General features: G+C 45.3%; 1 protein-coding gene across 1 annotated transcript in view; it reads left to right on the plus strand.

Moving 5' to 3' along the window:
- The window catches only part of LOC142371152 (keratin, type I cytoskeletal 13-like), a 40,901-nt gene extending 26,312 nt beyond the window's left edge, over window positions 1-14,589 (plus strand). The window contains exons 2-8 of the mRNA XM_075453764.1: window positions 7,939-8,406; window positions 9,832-9,914; window positions 12,613-12,769; window positions 12,854-13,015; window positions 13,509-13,634; window positions 13,717-13,940; window positions 14,380-14,589. Of these exons, the coding sequence (XP_075309879.1) occupies window positions 7,990-8,406; window positions 9,832-9,914; window positions 12,613-12,769; window positions 12,854-13,015; window positions 13,509-13,634; window positions 13,717-13,940; window positions 14,380-14,530 (1,320 nt within the window). The 5' untranslated portion in view covers window positions 7,939-7,989 and the 3' untranslated portion in view covers window positions 14,531-14,589. The remainder of the gene's footprint in view (window positions 1-7,938; window positions 8,407-9,831; window positions 9,915-12,612; window positions 12,770-12,853; window positions 13,016-13,508; window positions 13,635-13,716; window positions 13,941-14,379) is intronic.
- The last annotated feature ends 6,642 nt before the right edge of the window (window positions 14,590-21,231 follow it).

A 21,231-nucleotide genomic window follows, 5' to 3' on the forward strand; every position in this document is an offset into this window, starting at 1 on the left:
CTGCATACTACATACTACATACTGCATACTACATACTGCATACTGCATACTACATACTGCATACTGCATACTACATACTACATACTTACATACTTCCATACTACATACTACATACTTCCTACTACATACTACATACTGCATACTGCATACTACATACTACATACTTCCATACTACATACTGCATACTGCATACTACATACTGCATACTGCATACTACATACTGCATACTGCATACTACATACTGCATACTGCATACTACATACTACATACTTACATACTTCCATACTACATACTACATACTTCCTACTACATACTACATACTTCCATACTACATACTACATACTTCCTACTACATACTACATACTTCATACTACATACTTCCATACTACATACTACATACTACATACTGCATACTACATACTACATACTTCCATACTACATACTACATACTGCATACGACATACTACATACTACATACTGCCATACTGCATACTATATACTACATACTGCATACTACATACTACATTCTTCCATACTACATACTACATACTGCATACTACATACTTCCATACTACATACTGCATACTGCATACTGCATAATGCATACTACATACTGCATACTGCATACTGCATACTTCATACTACATACTACATACTGCATACTACATACTGCATACTATATACTACATACTGCATACTGCATACTGCATACTACATACTGCATACTACATACTGCATACTATATACTGCATACTACATACTGCATACTACATACTTCCATACTACATACTGCATACTACATACTGCATACTACATACTTCCATACTACATACTGCATACTACATACTGCATACTACATACTTCCATACTACATACTGCATACTACATACTACATACTGCATACTATATACTACATACTACATACTGCATACTGCATACTACATACCGCATACTGCATACTATATACTGCATACTGCATACTACATACTGCATACTACATACTGCATACTGCATACTACATACTGCATACTACATACTGCATACTGCATACTGCATACTGCATACTACATACTGCATACTACATACTGCATACTGCATACTACATACTGCATACTACATACTGCATACTGCATACTACATACTGCATACTACATACTGCATACTACATACTACATACTGCATACTACATACTGCATACTACATACTGCATACTGCATACTACATACTGCATACTATATACTACATACTACATACTACATACTACATACTGCATACTACATACTTCCATACTACATACTACATACTACATACTGCATACTACATACTGCATACTATATACTACATACTGCATACTGCATACTGCATACTACATACTGCATACTACATACTACATACTGCATACTACATACTGCATACTACATACTGCATACTGCATACTACATACTACATACTTCCATACTACATACTGCATACTGCATACTGCATACTACATACTACATACTGCATACTACATACTGCATACTGCATACTACATACTGCATACTGCATACTACATACTACATACTTACATACTTCCATACTACATACTACATACTTCCTACTACATACTACATACTGCATACTGCATACTGCATACTACATACTTCCATACTACATACTGCATACTGCATACTGCATACTACATACTACATACTGCATACTACATACTGCATACTGCATACTACATACTGCATACTGCATACTACATACTACATACTTACATACTTCCATACTACATACTACATACTTCCTACTACATACTACATACTTCCATACTACATACTACATACTTCCTACTACATACTACATACTTCATACTACATACTTCCATACTACATACTACATACTACATACTGCATACTACATACTACATACTTCCATACTACATACTACATACTGCATACGACATACTACATACTACATACTGCCATACTGCATACTATATACTACATACTGCATACTACATACTACATTCTTCCATACTACATACTACATACTGCATACTACATACTTCCATACTACATACTGCATACTGCATACTGCATACTGCATACTTCATACTGCATACTATATACTGCATACTACATACTACATACTGCATACTACATACTGCATACTATATACTACATACTGCATACTGCATACTGCATACTGCATACTACATACTGCATACTACATACTGCATACTATATACTACATACTACATACTGCATACTACATACTTCCATACTACATACTGCATACTACATACTGCATACTACATACTTCCATACTACATACTGCATACTACATACTGCATACTACATACTTCCATACTACATACTACATACTGCATACTATATACTACATACTACATACTGCATACTGCATACTACATACTGCATACTGCATACTATATACTGCATACTGCATACTACATACTGCATACTACATACTGCATACTGCATACTACATACTGCATACTACATACTGCATACTACATACTACATACTGCATACTACATACTGCATACTACATACTGCATACTGCATACTACATACTGCATACTACATACTGCATACTGCATACTACATACTGCATACTACATACTGCATACTACATACTACATACTGCATACTGCATACTACATACTGCATACTATATACTACATACTACATACTACATACTACATACTGCATACTACATACTTCCATACTACATACTACATACTACATACTGCATACTACATACTGCATACTATATACTACATACTGCATACTGCATACTGCATACTACATACTGCATACTACATACTGCATACTATATACTACATACTACATACTGCATACTACATACTTCCATACTACATACTGCATACTACATACTGCATACTACATACTGCATACTACATACTTCCATACTACATACTGCATACTACATACTACATACTGCATACTATATACTACATACTACATACTGCATACTGCATACTACATACTGCATACTGCATACTATATACTGCATACTGCATACTACATACTGCATACTACATACTGCATACTACATACTGCATACTGCATACTACATACTGCATACTACATACTGCATACTACATACTACATACTGCATACTACATACTGCATACTACATACTGCATACTGCATACTACATACTGCATACTACATACTGCATACTGCATACTACATACTGCATACTACATACTGCATACTACATACTACATACTGCATACTACATACTGCATACTACATACTGCATACTGCATACTACATACTGCATACTACATACTGCATACTATATACTACATACTACATACTACATACTGCATACTACATACTTCCATACTACATACTACATACTACATACTGCATACTACATACTTCCATACTACATACTACATACCACATACTGCATACTGCATACTTCCATACTACATACTACATACTACATACTACATACTGCATACTAAATACTACATACTTCCATACTACATACTACATACTGCATACTACATACTACATACTTCTATACTACATACTACATACTGCATACTACATACTGCATACTATATACTACATACTACATACTACATACTACATACTACATACTGCATACTACATACTTCCATACTACATACTACATACTACATACTGCATACTACATACTTCCATACTACATACTACATACCACATACTGCATACTGCATACTTCCATACTACATACTACATACTACATACTACATACTGCATACTAAATACTACATACTTCCATACTATATACTACATACTACATACTACATACTACATACTGCATACTACATACTTCCATACTACATACTACATACTACATACTGCATACTACATACTGCATACTATATACTACATACTGCATACTGCATACTGCATACTACATACTGCATACTACATACTGCATACTATATACTACATACTACATACTGCATACTACATACTTCCATACTACATACTGCATACTACATACTGCATACTACATACTGCATACTACATACTTCCATACTACATACTGCATACTACATACTACATACTGCATACTATATACTACATACTACATACTGCATACTGCATACTACATACTGCATACTGCATACTATATACTGCATACTGCATACTACATACTGCATACTACATACTGCATACTACATACTGCATACTGCATACTACATACTGCATACTACATACTGCATACTACATACTACATACTGCATACTACATACTGCATACTACATACTGCATACTGCATACTACATACTGCATACTACATACTGCATACTGCATACTACATACTGCATACTACATACTGCATACTACATACTGCATACTGCATACTACATACTGCATACTACATACTGCATACTATATACTACATACTACATACTACATACTACATACTGCATACTACATACTTCCATACTACATACTACATACTACATACTGCATACTACATACTTCCATACTACATACTACATACCACATACTGCATACTGCATACTTCCATACTACATACTACATACTACATACTACATACTGCATACTAAATACTACATACTTCCATACTACATACTACATACTGCATACTACATACTACATACTTCTATACTACATACTACATACTGCATACTGCATACTACATACTACATACTACATACTACATACTGCATACTATATACTACATACTACATACTACATACTACATACTGCATACTACATACTACATACTACATACTACATACTACATACTGCATACTGCATACTACATACTACATACTACATACTGCATACTGCATACTACATACTACATACTACATACTCATTAATCAGACAGTATGTAGAGCGTTTACCCACAATGCATTTCGCTCCTGCCCGAGCCGAAATCAGCCGGCCTGAAGCTGATTTCCCTTAAGCTCTAAACTCTGTAAACTTTAGCAACATTTGAAACATTTTCAGGTGAGAAAGTAGTCGTTTAGATCCCCAACGTGTTGAAAACCTGACAAAATACCGGCTGTTTACAATTTTGTTCCCACGAATTCGGCGCTACTAAAGCTAGCCGCAGTGAGCAACGCACTTCCTGTTATTTTCACAAAATAAAATACCCGTTGCCTTTTATCATAGGGAAAGCCATTACCATACAATTGGTGCTTTTGTTTTGAAAACAGGAAGTGAACCTACCCTCGTTGTAGCTAGCTTGAAACTGCCGTTTTGACAGGAAATAACGATCGGCGACGTCACGCTACGTTGCATCTTGGGTAGTTTGAGTATGAGTAGTAACCTCATGATGCATACCCAACATTTAGGAGAATCTAGTATGCATCTGGGAACTTAAAAAAAGTTAGTATGAGTAGTGGGAGAAGTAGGCGGTTTCGAACACAGCCAAAAAGTCTCTTGAACAAAAAGATCTGCAGAGTTAAAGAGGAAAGTCTGCAGCCATCAGACGACCCTGTAAGATCAGGCTTAAAACTTTCCTTTCTGATAAAGCTTATAGTTAGGGATGGCTCAGCTGACCCTGAAACATCCCATAGTTACGCTGCTATAGGCCCAGCCTGCTGGGGGAGCTCCCATGATGCACCTCTCCATGTACATGTGACATCATTGTTGTCATTAACTTGGTGTTACGCTGCTTGTTGTCCCCTCTTTCCTGTCCTCTCAGCCCCCAGCTGGTTGGCATTGGAGCATCTGGAACTGTAAACCTGCACATCTGGAATGGCTACATCAGTGCTGAAAGGTATAAACAGATGTTAGAGCAACATCTGCTCCCTTCTTCAGGGAAGGCCTTGCATACTTCAGCAGGACACAGTTAAACCACATCCTGCATCTGTTCCAGCAGCTTCATGGTAGAAGAGTCCGGCTGCTGGTCCAGATGTTTCACCACCTGAAAACATTTAGATACAGCAAAGAAGACCCAGGAGTCCTCCATCAGACAGGAATGGGACAACATTCCTCTGCCAGAGGTCCAGCAGCTGGGCTCCTCGGTTCCAGACGTTTACAGATGTTGTTAAAGGAAGAGGGGATGCTGCACAGTGGGACACATGGACCTCTTTATACATGAATTCATGCCATCTTCAGGCTGCACAGTTCAGTTGTGAGGCTGGTTAATCTCTCTGTTCTGTTATCTTAGAGTCAGAGCAGTCTGCCGCTTTGCACTTTTATAGAGCATTACAACAAGAGTATATCACAAAAAATCTATACAATAGATAATAAACGATAAGCTGCAATGAATCAGTGCTGGAGAGGTTAGAAATCCTGGGAGGGTTTATGGAGAACCACACCATTGTCATGTCCATGGGGTTTTCGCCATGTTTGTTTTTGTTTAGTTTTTAGTTTCATCATGTTTTAGTATTCTCTCATGCCTTGGCAGTATCTCCAAAATTACCACACTAAAATCACATGCTATGACACCAAACTTCTACAGTAGTACAAATATGGTCTGTACTCACAAAACGATGCATTTGGAAGTTTGAAAATAGTCCAGGAGTTTATTATTATCAACACAAGCCTGATAGCTTCTCTGCTGCTAAAGCTGCGTCGACGTCACTTCTTGATCTGGGAGCTTCAAAGTAAGATGAGGGTTGATCTACTACTGTAGACAACAAAGTATATGCTATATTCTACATGATTTTTTATGTTGTAGAGTTGTGAATTTATTTTATCAATGGAGAAATTGAGCAGCCTTGTTTTGTTGTCTTTACAGTAATAAAGGACCCTGAACCTTGTGCCACACCACAGGTCATAACTTTTTTGTTGGACATACAGTTACTAAAATAAACAAACTGACTTCTATTGACAACATAACTCTTGCACCACTTGTACACATCAGCTTTAAACCCAGACAGTTTGGACAAAAGGACCCCATGGTTCACCGTACCGAACGCTTTAGATCCACTGAGTGTAAACTCGTTGTTGTCGGGTGCAGAGAGGATTTGGTTGGTGAGGCGTAGTGAAGCCACCTGTGTTGAATGTCTCTTTCTGAAGCCTTATTGATGGTTAAACAAAATATTGTTTGGATTCAAGTGCTGAAGAGTTCTTCTGTGTACATGTTTTTCAAGGATCTTTGAAAAACTTGGCAATATTGGACGATAATTAGAATAAACACTTTGATCATCAAATGGGAATAACTGGTATTTAAGTCATTTGGGACGAAGCCATTTCCCAATGAGAGTGAAAAGATACAAGTTAATGGTTTAATAATGGAGAATTTGACCTGAAGGTTTGAGTTGATCTATTACTTTAAGTTCATCATCAGCATCAGGGGGATCAAAGCTGCTAAAAGAAGAGAAACAGCCATCATAGTCCTAGGGGCGTCCACTTGGAGTAGGAGTTTTCCCTCCAATAGTGGGGCCCACATTCACAGAAAAGTCATTAAACCCTCGTGCAAACTCGTGAGGATGGGGATAGTTTTCTAGTTTTCTGCTTCAACAAACTGACTTGGTGGCTCAGATAATGTGTTTTCCTCATTCTAAAGCTGTTTGATAGCTGCCCATGTTTCTGGAGGATGGTTTTCTCCCCTGTTTGCTCATGATTAAAGGGAGGCAGTGAGATGCAGCTTTGAAGGTCACCGACACTCCAGCAAAGCGGTCAGTCTCTGACAGCTGCAGGTGTTCTATGGACAGATTACAGGTGAAAGTCACTCGTGTCTGAACTGGCCCTTCTCCGGCTGACGTGAAATGAAAGTTGGCACCTTAAAGCATCTGTCAGTCACCGGCAGCTAATCGGTGGATTCCACATAACTCGGGCACACCTAAAGTCATTAAGGCTTCAGATGTTTACACATTAGACAGGGTGTGTCCCTCCAGACTTGGCTCGCCATCCTCCCGCTCTGACGGTATAAAACACCGGCTGCTGCCTCAGCTCTCCACTCTCTCCTCCGCAGACCAAGCCGCCTGAAGCAGCCTGAACCTTCTGAACCTTCATCACCAACACGATGACGTCCTACAGATCCACGGGGGGAGCGGCCTACCTGGGCAGCAGCAGGTCCATGTACGGGGCCATCGGGGGCTCCCGGATGAGGATGTCCTCCGCCGGCTCCTCCATGTCCTCGTACGGAGGCAGCGGCGGCGGCGGCGGTGGCGGTGGCGGTGGCGGTGGCTACGGCTATGGCTTCAGCTTCAGTGATGCAGCAGGTGGAGCAGACGGCGGCGGCAACATCTCCGTCAGTAAGAAGGAGACCATGCAGAACCTGAACGACCGCCTGGCCACCTACCTGGAGAAGGTGCGCAAGCTGGAGGCGGCCAACGCCGAGCTGGAGCTGAAGATCCGCCAGTTCCTGGAGCTGAAGAGCTCCCCCTCCGCCAGGGACTTCAGCGCCTTCTACGCCATCATCACAGAGCTGCAGGGAAAGGTAGGGCGCTCAGTCAGGTGACCGCTGCCTCACACCGCCTGTATCCCGTGGTGTGGTGGTCCCTGGAGAAGTGGCTATACTCTCAATTTTGCCCCTTTTTTTTTTAAGAAGTCCAGAAAAATGCACCGTTTTAGATTCAGTGACATGTAAAACTACTCTATTTAGTTTAAATCAAATCAAATCAAATTTATTTATATAGCACATTTCATGTACAAACAGCTCAAAGTGCGTCACATAAAATAAAAGCATTGCAGCAGGGAGTGGAAGAAGCATTAAAAATACATAAAAGAATATAAAGAGAAACAAATAAAATAATTTAAATGAATTTAAAAACAAGCAACAGTCCAGATAAGTTCAAAGATATTTCATGCATAGACACATGAGAAAATAAATGTTTTAACCTGGATTTAAAAATGTCTCCATTTGGTGAAAGTTTACCCAAAAATCTGTCAGTAGTATTTACTCACTATTACAAAACTATCATGACTTGATCAGTAGCTGTTACTGAGTCACACAAGCAGCCTGCATGAATGTAAAATATATTCAACATGAGACAAACATGGTGTTTCAGGTCATTTTTCCGCATTTATTTGAATAAAATACTTAAAATCTGAAGTTGACAATGAATCCTTGTTCATATTTCACCAAAAATCATTCCCTTCCAAACATCAAAACCAATCGTATAAACTCAGAAGTGCACTGTCGTAACATTGAAACAAACTATTTACTTTCCAAAAGCTGAACACTATTCCAGCATACTTTGTTAGATATACAGTATATAAATATCACTGAAAATATTGAATATCATTTTTTTGGATGAATGTTATTTTAAATCATTCAACAAAATTTGGATTTAAATTCTTCTTTTTATTTGGCAGTCAACAGGTCTGGCCAGTCGCTATTGCTGTCTACAGAAAAACAACTAAAATGATGCATGCATATCTCTCTATCAGACTGTATCCTCTGAAACAGATCCACTCAAAACGTTCGGTTTCCGGTGGCCGGTTCATCCTGAGACATGATATCTGAACCCGTTTTAACTTCATTTCATCAGAAACTAAAGCAAACACAGATTCTGTGTCTGTCTTCTCTGTAAATTCAATTCAGTTTTATTTATATAGCGCCAAATACAACAAATGTCATCTCAAGGCACTTAGATAATAAAGTCCAATTCAAGCCAATTGGAATTCAATTCATTGTAATCATAATTATTTACAAAATAATCCAATTCGTTCATACAGAGCCAATTTAAAAACACTTTTTTGAGGCGACTGAGGAGAGGAACGCTGATAAATGTGTTCATGTGAGAAAAGAACCACATTTCACTCTTTAATTTCCCAGGATATCGTGCTGATATGTGAACGTTTGCCAACCTGGATAAAAACTTGTAGAACTACTTATAAAACTGACCCTCTGGTCCTGCAGATCCAGGCTGCGACCCGGGTCAGCGGGGGCATCTACCTCTCCATCGACAACGCAAAGCTGGCTGCAGACGACTTCAGGGTCAAGTGAGTGAATACAGTCATGAAGTCTGATGGAAATTCATCTCAAAGTGTGGTCAGAAACAGCTTCAGAACAGCTTCAGAACAGCTTCAGAACAGCTTCAGAACAGCTTCAGAACAGCTTCAGAACAGCTTCAGAACAGCTTCAGAAACAGCTTCAGAACAGCTTCAGAACAGCTTCAGAACAGCTTCAGAAACAGCTTCAGAGCAGCTTCAGAACAGCTTCAGAACAGCTTCAGAACAGCTTCAGAAACAGCTTCAGAACAGCTTCAGAAACAGCTTCAGAACAGCTTCAGAACAGCTTCAGAACAGCTTCAGAACAGCTTCAGAAACAGCTTCAGAACAGCTTCAGAACAGCTTCAGAACAGCTTCAGAACAGCTTCAGAAACAGCTTCAGAACAGCTTCAGAGCAGCTTCAGAAACAGCTTCAGAACAGCTTCAGAACAGCTTCAGAACAGCTTCAGAACAGCTTCAGAACAGCTTCAGAACAGCTTCAGAAACAGCTTCAGAACAGCTTCAGAACAGCTTCAGAACAGCTTCAGAAACAGCTTCAGAACAGCTTCAGAGCAGCTTCAGAAACAGCTTCAGAACAGCTTCAGAACAGCTTCAGAACAGCTTCAGAACAGCTTCAGAACAGCTTCAGAAACAGCTTCAGAAACAGCTTCAGAACAGCTTCAGAAACAGCTTCAGAAACAGCTTCAGAACAGCTTCAGAACAGCTTCAGAAACAGCTTCAGAACAGCTTCAGAACAGCTTCAGAACAGCTTCAGAACAGCTTCAGAAACAGCTTCAGAACAGCTTCAGAGCAGCTTCAGAAACAGCTTCAGAACAGCTTCAGAACAGCTTCAGAACAGCTTCAGAACAGCTTCAGAAACAGCTTCAGAACAGCTTCAGAACAGCTTCAGAACAGCTTCAGAAACAGCTTCAGAAACAGCTTCAGAACAGCTTCAGAAACAGCTTCAGAACAGCTTCAGAACAGCTTCAGAACAGCTTCAGAAACAGCTTCAGAACAGCTTCAGAAACAGCTTCAGAACAGCTTCAGAAACAGCTTCAGAACAGCTTCAGAAACAGCTTCAGAACAGCTTCAGAACAGCCTCAGAACAGCTTCAGAACAGCTTCAGAACAGCTTCAGAAACAGCTTCAGAAACAGCTTCAGAAACAGCTTCAGAACAGCTTCAGAACAGCTTCAGAAACAGCTTCAGAACAGCTTCAGAAACAGCTTCAGAACAGCTTCAGAAACAGCTTCAGAACAGCTTCAGAACAGCTTCAGAAACAGCTTCAGAACAGCTTCAGAACAACTTCGGAAACAGCTTCAGAACAGCTTCAGAAACAGCTTCAGAACAGCTTCAGAAACAGCTTCAGAACAGCTTCAGAACAACTTCGGAAACAGCTTCAGAACAGCTTCAGAAACAGCTTCAGAACAGCTTCAGAACAGCTTCAGAAACAGCTTCAGAACAGCTTCAGAACAGCTTCAGAACAGCTTCAGAACAGCTTCAGAGCAGCTTCAGAAACAGCTTCAGAACAGCTTCAGAAACAGCTTCAGAACAGCTTCAGAAACAGCTTCAGAACAGCTTCAGAACAGCTTCAGAACAGCTTCAGAACAGCTTCAGAAACAGCTTCAGAACAGCTTCAGAAACAGCTTCAGAACAGCTTCAGAACAGCTTCAGAAACAGCTTCAGAACAGCTTCAGAAACAGCTTCAGAACAGCTTCAGAAACAGCTTCAGAAACAGCTTCAGAACAACTTCAGAAACAGCTTCAGAACAGCTTCAGAACAGCTTCAGAAACAGCTTCAGAAACAGCTTCAGAAACAGCTTCAGAAACAGCTTCAGAACAGCTTCAGAAACAGCTTCAGAACAGCTTCAGAAACAGCTTCAGAAACAGCTTCAGAAACAGCTTCAGAACAACTTCAGAAACAGCTTCAGAACAGCTTCAGAACAGCTTCAGAAACAGCTTCAGAACAGCTTCAGAACAGCTTCAGAACAGCTTCAGAACAGCTTCAGAACAGCTTCAGAACAGCTTCAGAAACAGCTTCAGAAACAGCTTCAGAAACAGCTTCAGAACAGCTTCAGAACAGCTTCAGAAACAGCTTCAGAAACAGCTTCAGAACAGCTTCAGAAACAGCTTCAGAACAGCTTCAGAACAGCTTCAGAAACAGCTTCAGAAACAGCTTCAGAACAGCTTCGGAAACAGCTTCAGAAACAGCTTCAGAACAGCTTCAGAACAGCTTCAGAACAGCTTCAGAACAGCTTCAGAACAGCTTCAGAACAGCTTCAGAACAGCTTCAGAACAGCTTCAGAAACAGCTTCAGAACAGCTTCAGAACAGCTTCAGAACAGCTTCGGAAACAGCTTCAGAACAGCTTCAGAACAGCTTCAGAAACAGCTTCAGAACAGCTTCAGAACAGCTTCAGAACAGCTTCAGAACAGCTTCAGAACAGCTTCAGAACAGCTTCAGAACAGCTTCAGAACAGCTTCAGAAACAGCTTCAGAACAGCTTCAGAGCAGCTTCAGAACAGCTTCAGAACAACTTCAGAACAACTTCAGAAACAGCTTCAGAACAGCTTCAGAACAGCTTCAGAACAGCTTCAGAACAGCTTCAGAAACAGCTTCAGAAACAGCTTCAGAACAGCTTCAGAACAGCTTCAGAAACAGCTTCAGAACAGCTTCAGAACAGCCTCAGAAACGCCATCTCTGTGCCGCCTGCAGGTATGAGAGCGAGCTGGCCATGCGGCAGTCGGTGGAGGCCGACATCGCCGGGCTCAGGAGGGTCCTGGACGAGCTGACTCTGGCCAGGAGCGACCTGGAGATGCAGATCGAGGGCCTGAAGGAGGAGCTGATCTTCCTCAAGAGGAACCACGAGGAGGTGAGAGGACGCCACGAGCTCCTGGAGCAGGTCGGGATGGGGCGCTAAACGTTCAGCGACCTGTAAATCTGCTGGTTTCTGCAGGAGCTGCTGGCCATGCGCAGTCAGATGGGCGGCCAGGTGAACGTGGAGGTGGACGCCGCGCCAGGACAGGACCTCACTAAGATCATGGAGGAGGTCCGGGAGCACTACGAGGCCGTCTCCGCCAAGAACCAGAGAGAACTGGAGGGCTGGTTCCAGTCCAAGGTGATTCATTCATTCCTGTCCTCTCTGAGCTGTGTGTAACGTATGAAACCCACAACGCTTACTGGGACTCAAGTACGTTACAGTACATTTATTACATCAAAGATAAAACATTAATTCCAGTGTTAAACCCCTTTTAACAACATGAATCTCTCTTAAGCACGACAAATAAAAGACCTTCCTGCTCACCGGTGAGTCACTGTGGGTTAGTAACAAAAATCTCCAATAAAACAATATGTTTTTTATAAGCCGTATGACACTGGATCTCAAACTTCAGGATGGAATTGGTTCAGTCTTAGACTTATAACTTAATAACTGCTCCAGCTCCCCTGAGGATGAATCCTGCCCCGGAGCAGCTGGTGAGAAAGAGCAGCATTGTGATGATGCTGGAAGCTGTTTCACTTCCTGTTCACCTGCTCACCTGGATCCTTCAAAACTTCATGTGACAGTAAAGTACTGGTTCATAAACTTGTGTTGCTGTTCTTCCTCCACACAGACAGAAACACTCAACAAAGAAGTGGCGGTCAGCACAGAAACCCTCCAGACTTCCAAATCAGAAATCACGGAACTCAAACGGACCCTTCAGGCCCTGGAGATCGAGCTGCAGGCGCAGCTCAGCACGGTGAGCATCTCACCTCATCACCGAAGACATCCTCCCTGATCATCCAAACAGCTCACAGAGACTTCCACTCCGTTTCTTTCAGAAAGCCGGCTTGGAGGGAACCCTGGCTGAGACCCAGAACTCCTATTCCATGAAGCTGGGCGGCTACCAGAACCAGGTGACGTCCCTGGAGGAGCAGCTGACGCAGCTGAAGGCCGACCTGGAGCGTCAGAGGCAGGAGTACCAGGTGCTGCTGGACATGAAGACTCGGCTGGAGATGGAGATCGCCGAGTACCGGAGGCTGCTGGACGGAGAGGCCAGCAGCAGGTGAGAGTCCTTCACCTGAGAAACTGAAATATCAGAAAACACAAAACCAAGATAGAAACAAACGTTTTGACAGAGTCACATTTCCTCCTTTCTGGGGTTTAAAAAGTTGTAAAAGTTTCTATAACAGTCATGGCTTCCTGACGCAAACAGCAGCGTGTCGTCTGCATACGGGCAGAAAGAAGTAAAGCAGCCGACTGAGATGAAATCACTGAATTATATTCGCCTTCAAACACAATTTGGTGTAATTTTAGAAAAGCCTGACATCACAGGACATTAAACAGGTCGAAGAACACTCAAGAAAAGGTTAAATTCAAGGTTAGAACATTTGCTGAATGCATCTGTATGTGTGAGTTTGTATAAAGTTTATATCCAGGTTATTTTGGGCACTATTGGAAAAATGATTCCACATTAATAATATTCTGTTTATCTCATCCTGCAGCGTCTCTATCTCCTCCGCCTCCACCGTCGCCTCCACCAACTCCATCGAATCCTCCTCCACCTCCACCACCACCAAGAAGCAGATTGTCATCATAGAGGAGGTGGTTGATGGAAAGGTGGTGAGCAGCTCCACAGAGGAAATCATCATGTGAGCTGGGACAGGAGGAAATGTCACAAAAATAAAAGTCTGCTGACAAGCTTTGAAATCAAACGTTGTTGTTTGGTCTGTTCTTTTGGAAGCTGCAGTTCCTCTGATGACCAAAAGGTTCAAAAGGTTCAGTCAGGGTGGAGTTAAATCATTCAAAATGCAAGGAAAGGGTAACAGATCGCTTCTGTTTATCCCTTATTAGGGTTTTATTCTCTGAAACAACACCAATCACTGAGAGAAATAACACAAAAATAATCTTTTAATCTTTTAATTAGTCAAATCAAATGACAAAACCAAAAAAACAATAGCACGGAAATCTAAGTTAGAGGCTGGAGGAGTTACTTAAAGCAAATAAACAAATACAACTAAACCAGCTGTTTCATGAAAAATAAAATAAAACCTGTCGACTGATTATCATGAAACTCTTTGTGCTGCTGGTCCTGTTTCTAAATACGACGATAAGAGAAGAAGAAGAGGGAAGGAAACACACCCAAACCCTCTAAAACAAGCTCCTACACACAACCAAGGTCTAAGTATCAGGTGTCAAAGGCACGAAGAGGCGGAGCAAAGGAAAACCAGCCAATCCCGGGCGGAGAAGTGCCCGACCCGGCCAGCAAACCCTCGCCCATCTTCCACTGAACAGTGTCTGATCGAGCCGGTCGGTTTGGAGTCGTGCACATAGCTTATTTCTAGGTGACAATAAACACTAAAACCTCTGGTTACGGTTACTGTGGCGTAGTGGGCTGAGCAGGCGCCCCACATACAGGGCTACAGTCCCTGCTGCAGCTGGTTCGAGTCCCGCATCGGACGGCCCTGTGCTGCGTGTTGTTCCCCCTCTCTCTGCCCCCTGCTTCCTGTCTCTCTACACTGTCCTATCTAATAAAGGCATAAAAAGCCCCAAGAGATCAGGCCTCACCTGCAGGAATCCCAACCATTCATTCATCCATTCAGCCGCCGCAGAGCTGCCAATCAATCAAACTTTATTTATAAAGCCCTTTACAACAGGATAAAAACAACAATACATAAAACAAAACATAAAACACGATTCGGAAATGGTAAAAGTGCTGCGAGGCATTAAAACCCTTCCACAAGTACAATAAAATGAATTGAATAAAATTTGTATAAAATTAAGATCATTAAAAAAGATAACCCAACCACCCTGAGCTTCTGCACACACTGAAGGATCAGAGCTTGTTGGCCGTCACACAGACTTCCTGCCTTAAAGTAAATATCTGGATTTTTCTGGGAATCTGTTCACCGTCCAACCTAGAAAAGTAGTTTTTCCTTCATCTGCATCTGCTTTTTAACTTCATTTCTGAATGAAACGTATTCCCAAAGAGCGGAATCACACAGATGAGACTCAGAGTCAGTCATTCACTTCAAACGGACGCCAGGTAACCATCTGCCCGAGGCTTTTTCTGCTCGTAAACACTGACCCGGCTGTATGGAAGGTGTGGTGACAGAAGCAGCTGAAATAACAGCGTGTTGGCCTTTATGAGCCTTTATGTTCGGGATCAGAAGCACGTTCATCCCTCTGTTGAACATCCTCTTCAGATGGAGGTGAAACACATGAACTGAGGTGAAAACAAGCCGCGGCTCGACTTTTATCACACCGTTAAATCCGTCCAGATTAAGCAGCTCCATAAAGCTTTCAGTTCAGCTTCACTCATTCAGCTCAAAGTCATTTAAAGGCAGTTTAAAGCCGGTTAAATGTTTTTTATGAACATGATGCCTTTCTAAGGACCGACTGTAAGAATCTGTCTGGTCTTCCTTCAGCTGGAAGGAGTCCAACATCAGTTCCAGCGGTTCTGAGCGCTGCAGGCGGCGTCTCATGGAGGCTGTTCGGCTGCATCAGGGACTGTTGGAATATGACATCAGAAGTGGGTCAGAAAGGGTAAACAGGGTAGCCTAGCAAGCCAGACCCGTACAGCAAAAAGCTGTACAGGGGTCTAGTGACGCTGGATAGCAGTGTGGGCGGGATATACGGCTGTCTGTCAAGTTCAACGCCACGCAATAGGATGGCGCAACAACCAATCAGAGCGATGAAGAAGTTTTACGTAGTCAACGCGACGGAAAGTACATTGTGGTCAGTAGTCTATGGCCTGAAAAGCTGATTTCTCTTAAGCTCCAAACTCTGTAAACTTTAGCAACATTTGAAACATTTTCAGGTGAGAAAGTAGTCGTTTAGATCCCCAACGTGTTGAAAACCTGACAAAATACCGGCTGTTTACCATTTTGTCCCCACGAATTCGGCGCTGCTAAAGCGAGCCGCAGTGAGCAACGCACTTCCTGTTTTGACTGCTCTCGTCCCGTTAACGGAATTTGACCGTTCAAATGCCTTACCGGAGAGTTTTGTCAGCTCTAAGACGAAGATCGGCCCGCCGTCTTCGGTACATCATGCTCGCAATTGACTGGGGATTGCGCTCAGATGTATGTTTACTTCGTTTCCCTATAAATCTAAAGAGAGCTAGCTAATGGAACTTTTTTTTTTTTTTTTTTTACCTCTCTCTGGAACTACACACTGAAACATCGCACCTCTGTCGTCACTAGGTAGCCCGGCCTCCGACCCCGCTCCTCACGATTTGATTGGCTCGATTAAGTTTTGATTTGGAACGTTGCAAAACGACCGCAAGTGACTAGACTGGCCCCGGAGCAAATTCCATTTGCGGCCGCTAGGGGCGTCTAGATTTCTAGGCTATAAACAGGGAGGTTTAAGGGCAGAATCAGGCCCAGTCCTGAGTGCCATGGTTTCCATGGTTTCCATGGTTACCATGGTTACGGCGTTTGCTTTCTGTTAAATCGAGGAGCAGAGGCCATCCACCACTTCGTCTGGGACACCAGGGGCCGCTCGGACAGCCCGATGAGCACTGATCTGCAAAAGAAAAGGGACACCTGCCGACCTGCAGGCAGGAATGAAGGGAAAAGCCTCCATGACGCTCAGCTGGGGCAGTTTTAAAGGGATGTTGGTCAGCTGATTATGAGTCATCAGGCACATTCCCACTGTAGGAACCTTCTGCGGTTCCTAGAACCTTTTCAGGATCGGGGCCGTTTATTCCCTCATTCGCACATACTGGAACTAGGGACCATGGCCCTCAGGAACTAGGGACCACGGCCCTCAGGAACTAGGGACCACAACCCTCAGGAACTAGGGATCATGGCCCTCAGGAACTAGGGATCATGGCCTTCAGGAACTAGGGACCATGGCCCTCAGGAACTAGGGACCATGGCCCTCAGGAACTAGGGACCACGGCCCTCAGGAACTAGGGACCACGGCTCTCAGGAACTAGGGACCATGGCCCTCAGGAACTAGGGACCACGGCTCTCAGGAACTAGGGACCACAGCTCTCAGGAACTAGGGACCACAGCCCTCAGGAACTAGGGACCACGGCTCTCAGGAAGTAGGGACCACGGCCCTCAGGAACTAGGGACCACAGCTCTCAGGAACTAGGGACCACGGCCCTCAGGAACTAGGGACCACAGCTCTCAGGAACTAGGGACCACAGCCCTCAGGAACTAGGGACCACGGCTCTCAGGAACTAGGGACCACGGCCCTCAGGAACTAGGGACCACGGCCCTGAGGAACTAGGGACCACAACCCTCAGGAACTAGGGACCACGGCCCTGAGGAACTAGGTACCACAACCCTCAGGAACTAGGGACCACGGCCCTCAGGAACTAGGGACCACGGCCCTCAGGAACTAGGGACCACGGCCCTCAGGAACTAGGGACCACGGCTCTCAGGAACTAGGGACCATGGCTCTCAGGAACTAGGGACCATGGCTCTCAGGAACTAGGGACCATGGCTCTCAGGAACTAGGGACCACGGCCCTCAGGAACTAGGGACCACGGCCCTCCGGAACTAGGGACCATGGCTCTCAGGAACTAGGGACCACGGCCCTCAGGAACTAGGGACCACGGCCCTCAGGAACTAGGGACCATGGCTCTCAGTAACTAGGGACCACGGCCCTCAGGAACTAGGGACCACGGCTCTCAGGAACTAGGGACCACGGCCCTCAGGAACTAGGGACCACGGCTCTCAGGAACTAGGGACCATGGCCCTCAGGAACTAGGGACCACGGCCCTGAGGAACTAGGGACCACAACCCTCAGGAACTAGGGACCACGGCCCTGAGGAACTAGGGACCACAACCCTCAGGAACTAGGGACCACGGCCCTCAGGAACTAGGGACCACGGCCCTGAGGAACTAGGGACCATGGCCCTCAGGAACTAGGGACCACGGCCCTCAGGAACTAGGGACCACGGCCCTCAGGAACTAGGGACCATGGCTCTCAGGAACTAGGGACCATGGCTCTCAGGAACTAGGGACCACGGCCCTCAGGAACTAGGGACCACGGCCCTCAGGAACTAGGGACCATGGCTCTCAGGAACTAGGGACCATGGCTCTCAGGAACTAGGGACCACGGCCCTCAGGAACTAGGGACCACAGCTCTCAGGAACTAGGGACCACGGCTCTCAGGAACTAGGGACCACGGCCCTCAGGAACTAGGGACCACAGCTCTCAGGAACTAGGGACCATGGCTCTCAGGAACTAGGGACCACGGCCCTCAGGAACTAGGGACCACGGCTCTCAGGAACTAGGGACCATGGCTCTCAGGAACTAGGGACCACGGCCCTCAGGAACTAGGGACCACGGCTCTCAGGAACTAGGGACCATGGCTCTCAGGAACTAGGGACCACGGCCCTCAGGAACTAGGGACCACGGCTCTCAGGAACTAGGGACCATGGCTCTCAGGAACTAGGGACCACGGCCCTCAGGAACTAGGGACCACGGCTCTCAGGAACTAGGGACCACGGCTCTCAGGAACTAGGGACCATGGCTCTCAGGAACTAGGGACCACGGCCCTCAGGAACTAGGGACCACGGCCCTCAGGAACTAGGGACCATGGCCCTCAGGAACTAGGGACCACGGCCCTCAGGAACTAGGGACCACGGCTCTCAGGAACTAGGGACCACGGCTCTCAGGAACTAGGGACCACGGCCCTCAGGAACTAGGGACCATGGCCCTCAGGAACTAGGGACCACGGCCCTCAGGAACTAGGGACCACGGCTCTCAGGAACTAGGGACCACGGCTCTCAGGAACTAGGGACCACGGCTCTCAGGAACTAGCGACCACGGCCCTCAGGAACTAGGGACCACGGCTCTCAGGAACTAGGGACCACGGCCCTCAGGAACTAGGGACCACGGCCCTCAGGAACTAGGGACCACGGCTCTCAGGAACTAGGGACCATGGCTCTCAGGAACTAGGGACCATGGCTCTCAGGAACTAGGGACCATGGCTCTCAGGAACTAGGGACCACGGCCCTCAGGAACTAGGGACCACGGCCCTCAGGAACTAGGGACCATGGCTCTCAGTAACTAGGGACCACGGCCCTCAGGAACTAGGGACCACGGCTCTCAGGAACTAGGGACCACGGCCCTCAGGAACTAGGGACCACGGCTCTTAGGAACTAGGGACCATGGCCCTCAGGAACTAGGGACCACGGCCCTGAGGAACTAGGGACCACAACCCTCAGGAACTAGGGACCACGGCCCTCAGGAACTAGGGACCACGGCCCTGAGGAACTAGGGACCATGGCCCTCAGGAACTAGGGACCACGGCCCTCAGGAACTAGGGACCACGGCCCTCAGGAACTAGGGACCACGGCTCTCAGGAACTAGGGACCATGGCTCTCAGGAACTAGGGACCATGGCTCTCAGGAACTAGGGACCATGGCTCTCAGGAACTAGGGACCACGGCCCTCAGGAACTAGGGACCACGGCCCTCAGGAACTAGGGACCATGGCTCTCAGGAACTAGGGACCATGGCTCTCAGGAACTAGGGACCACGGCCCTCAGGAACTAGGGACCACGGCTCTCAGGAACTAGGGACCACGGCCCTCAGGAACTAGGGACCACAGCTCTCAGGAACTAGGGACCATGGCTCTCAGGAACTAGGGACCACGGCCCTCAGGAACTAGGGACCACGGCCCTCAGGAACTAGGGACCATGGCTCTCAGGAACTAGGGACCACGGCCCTCAGGAACTAGGGACCACAGCTCTCAGGAACTAGGGACCATGGCTCTCAGGTTCTAGGGACCACGACCCTCAGGAACTAGGGACCACAGCTCTCAGGAACTAGGGACCATGGCTCTCAGGAACTAGGGACCACGGCCCTCAGGAACTAGGGACCACGGCTCTCAGGAACTAGGGACCACGGCTCTCAGGAACTAGGGACCACGGCTCTCAGGAACTAGGGACCACGGCTCTCAGGAACTAGGGACCACGGCCCTCAGGAACTAGGGACCATGGCCCTCAGGAACTAGGGACCACGGCCCTCAGGAACTAGGGACCACGGCTCTCAGGAACTAGGGACCACGGCTCTCAGGAACTAGGGACCACGGCCCTCAGGAACTAGGGACCACGGCCCTCAGGAACTAGGGACCACGGCTCTCAGGAACTAGGGACCACGGCTCTCAGGAACTAGGGACCACGGCTCTCAGGAACTAGGGACCACGGCCCTCAGGAACTAGGGACCACAGCTCTCAGGAACTAGGGACCACGGCTCTCAGGAACTAGGGACCACGGCCCTCAGGAACTAGGGACCACAGCTCTCAGGAACTAGGGACCATGGCTCTCAGGAACTAGGGACCACGGCCCTCAGGAACTAGGGACCATGGCCCTCAGGAACTAGGGACCACGGCCCTC

This window comes from Odontesthes bonariensis, chromosome 21 (assembly GCF_027942865.1).
Source record: "Odontesthes bonariensis isolate fOdoBon6 chromosome 21, fOdoBon6.hap1, whole genome shotgun sequence".
Taxonomy (NCBI): domain Eukaryota; kingdom Metazoa; phylum Chordata; class Actinopteri; order Atheriniformes; family Atherinopsidae; genus Odontesthes; species Odontesthes bonariensis.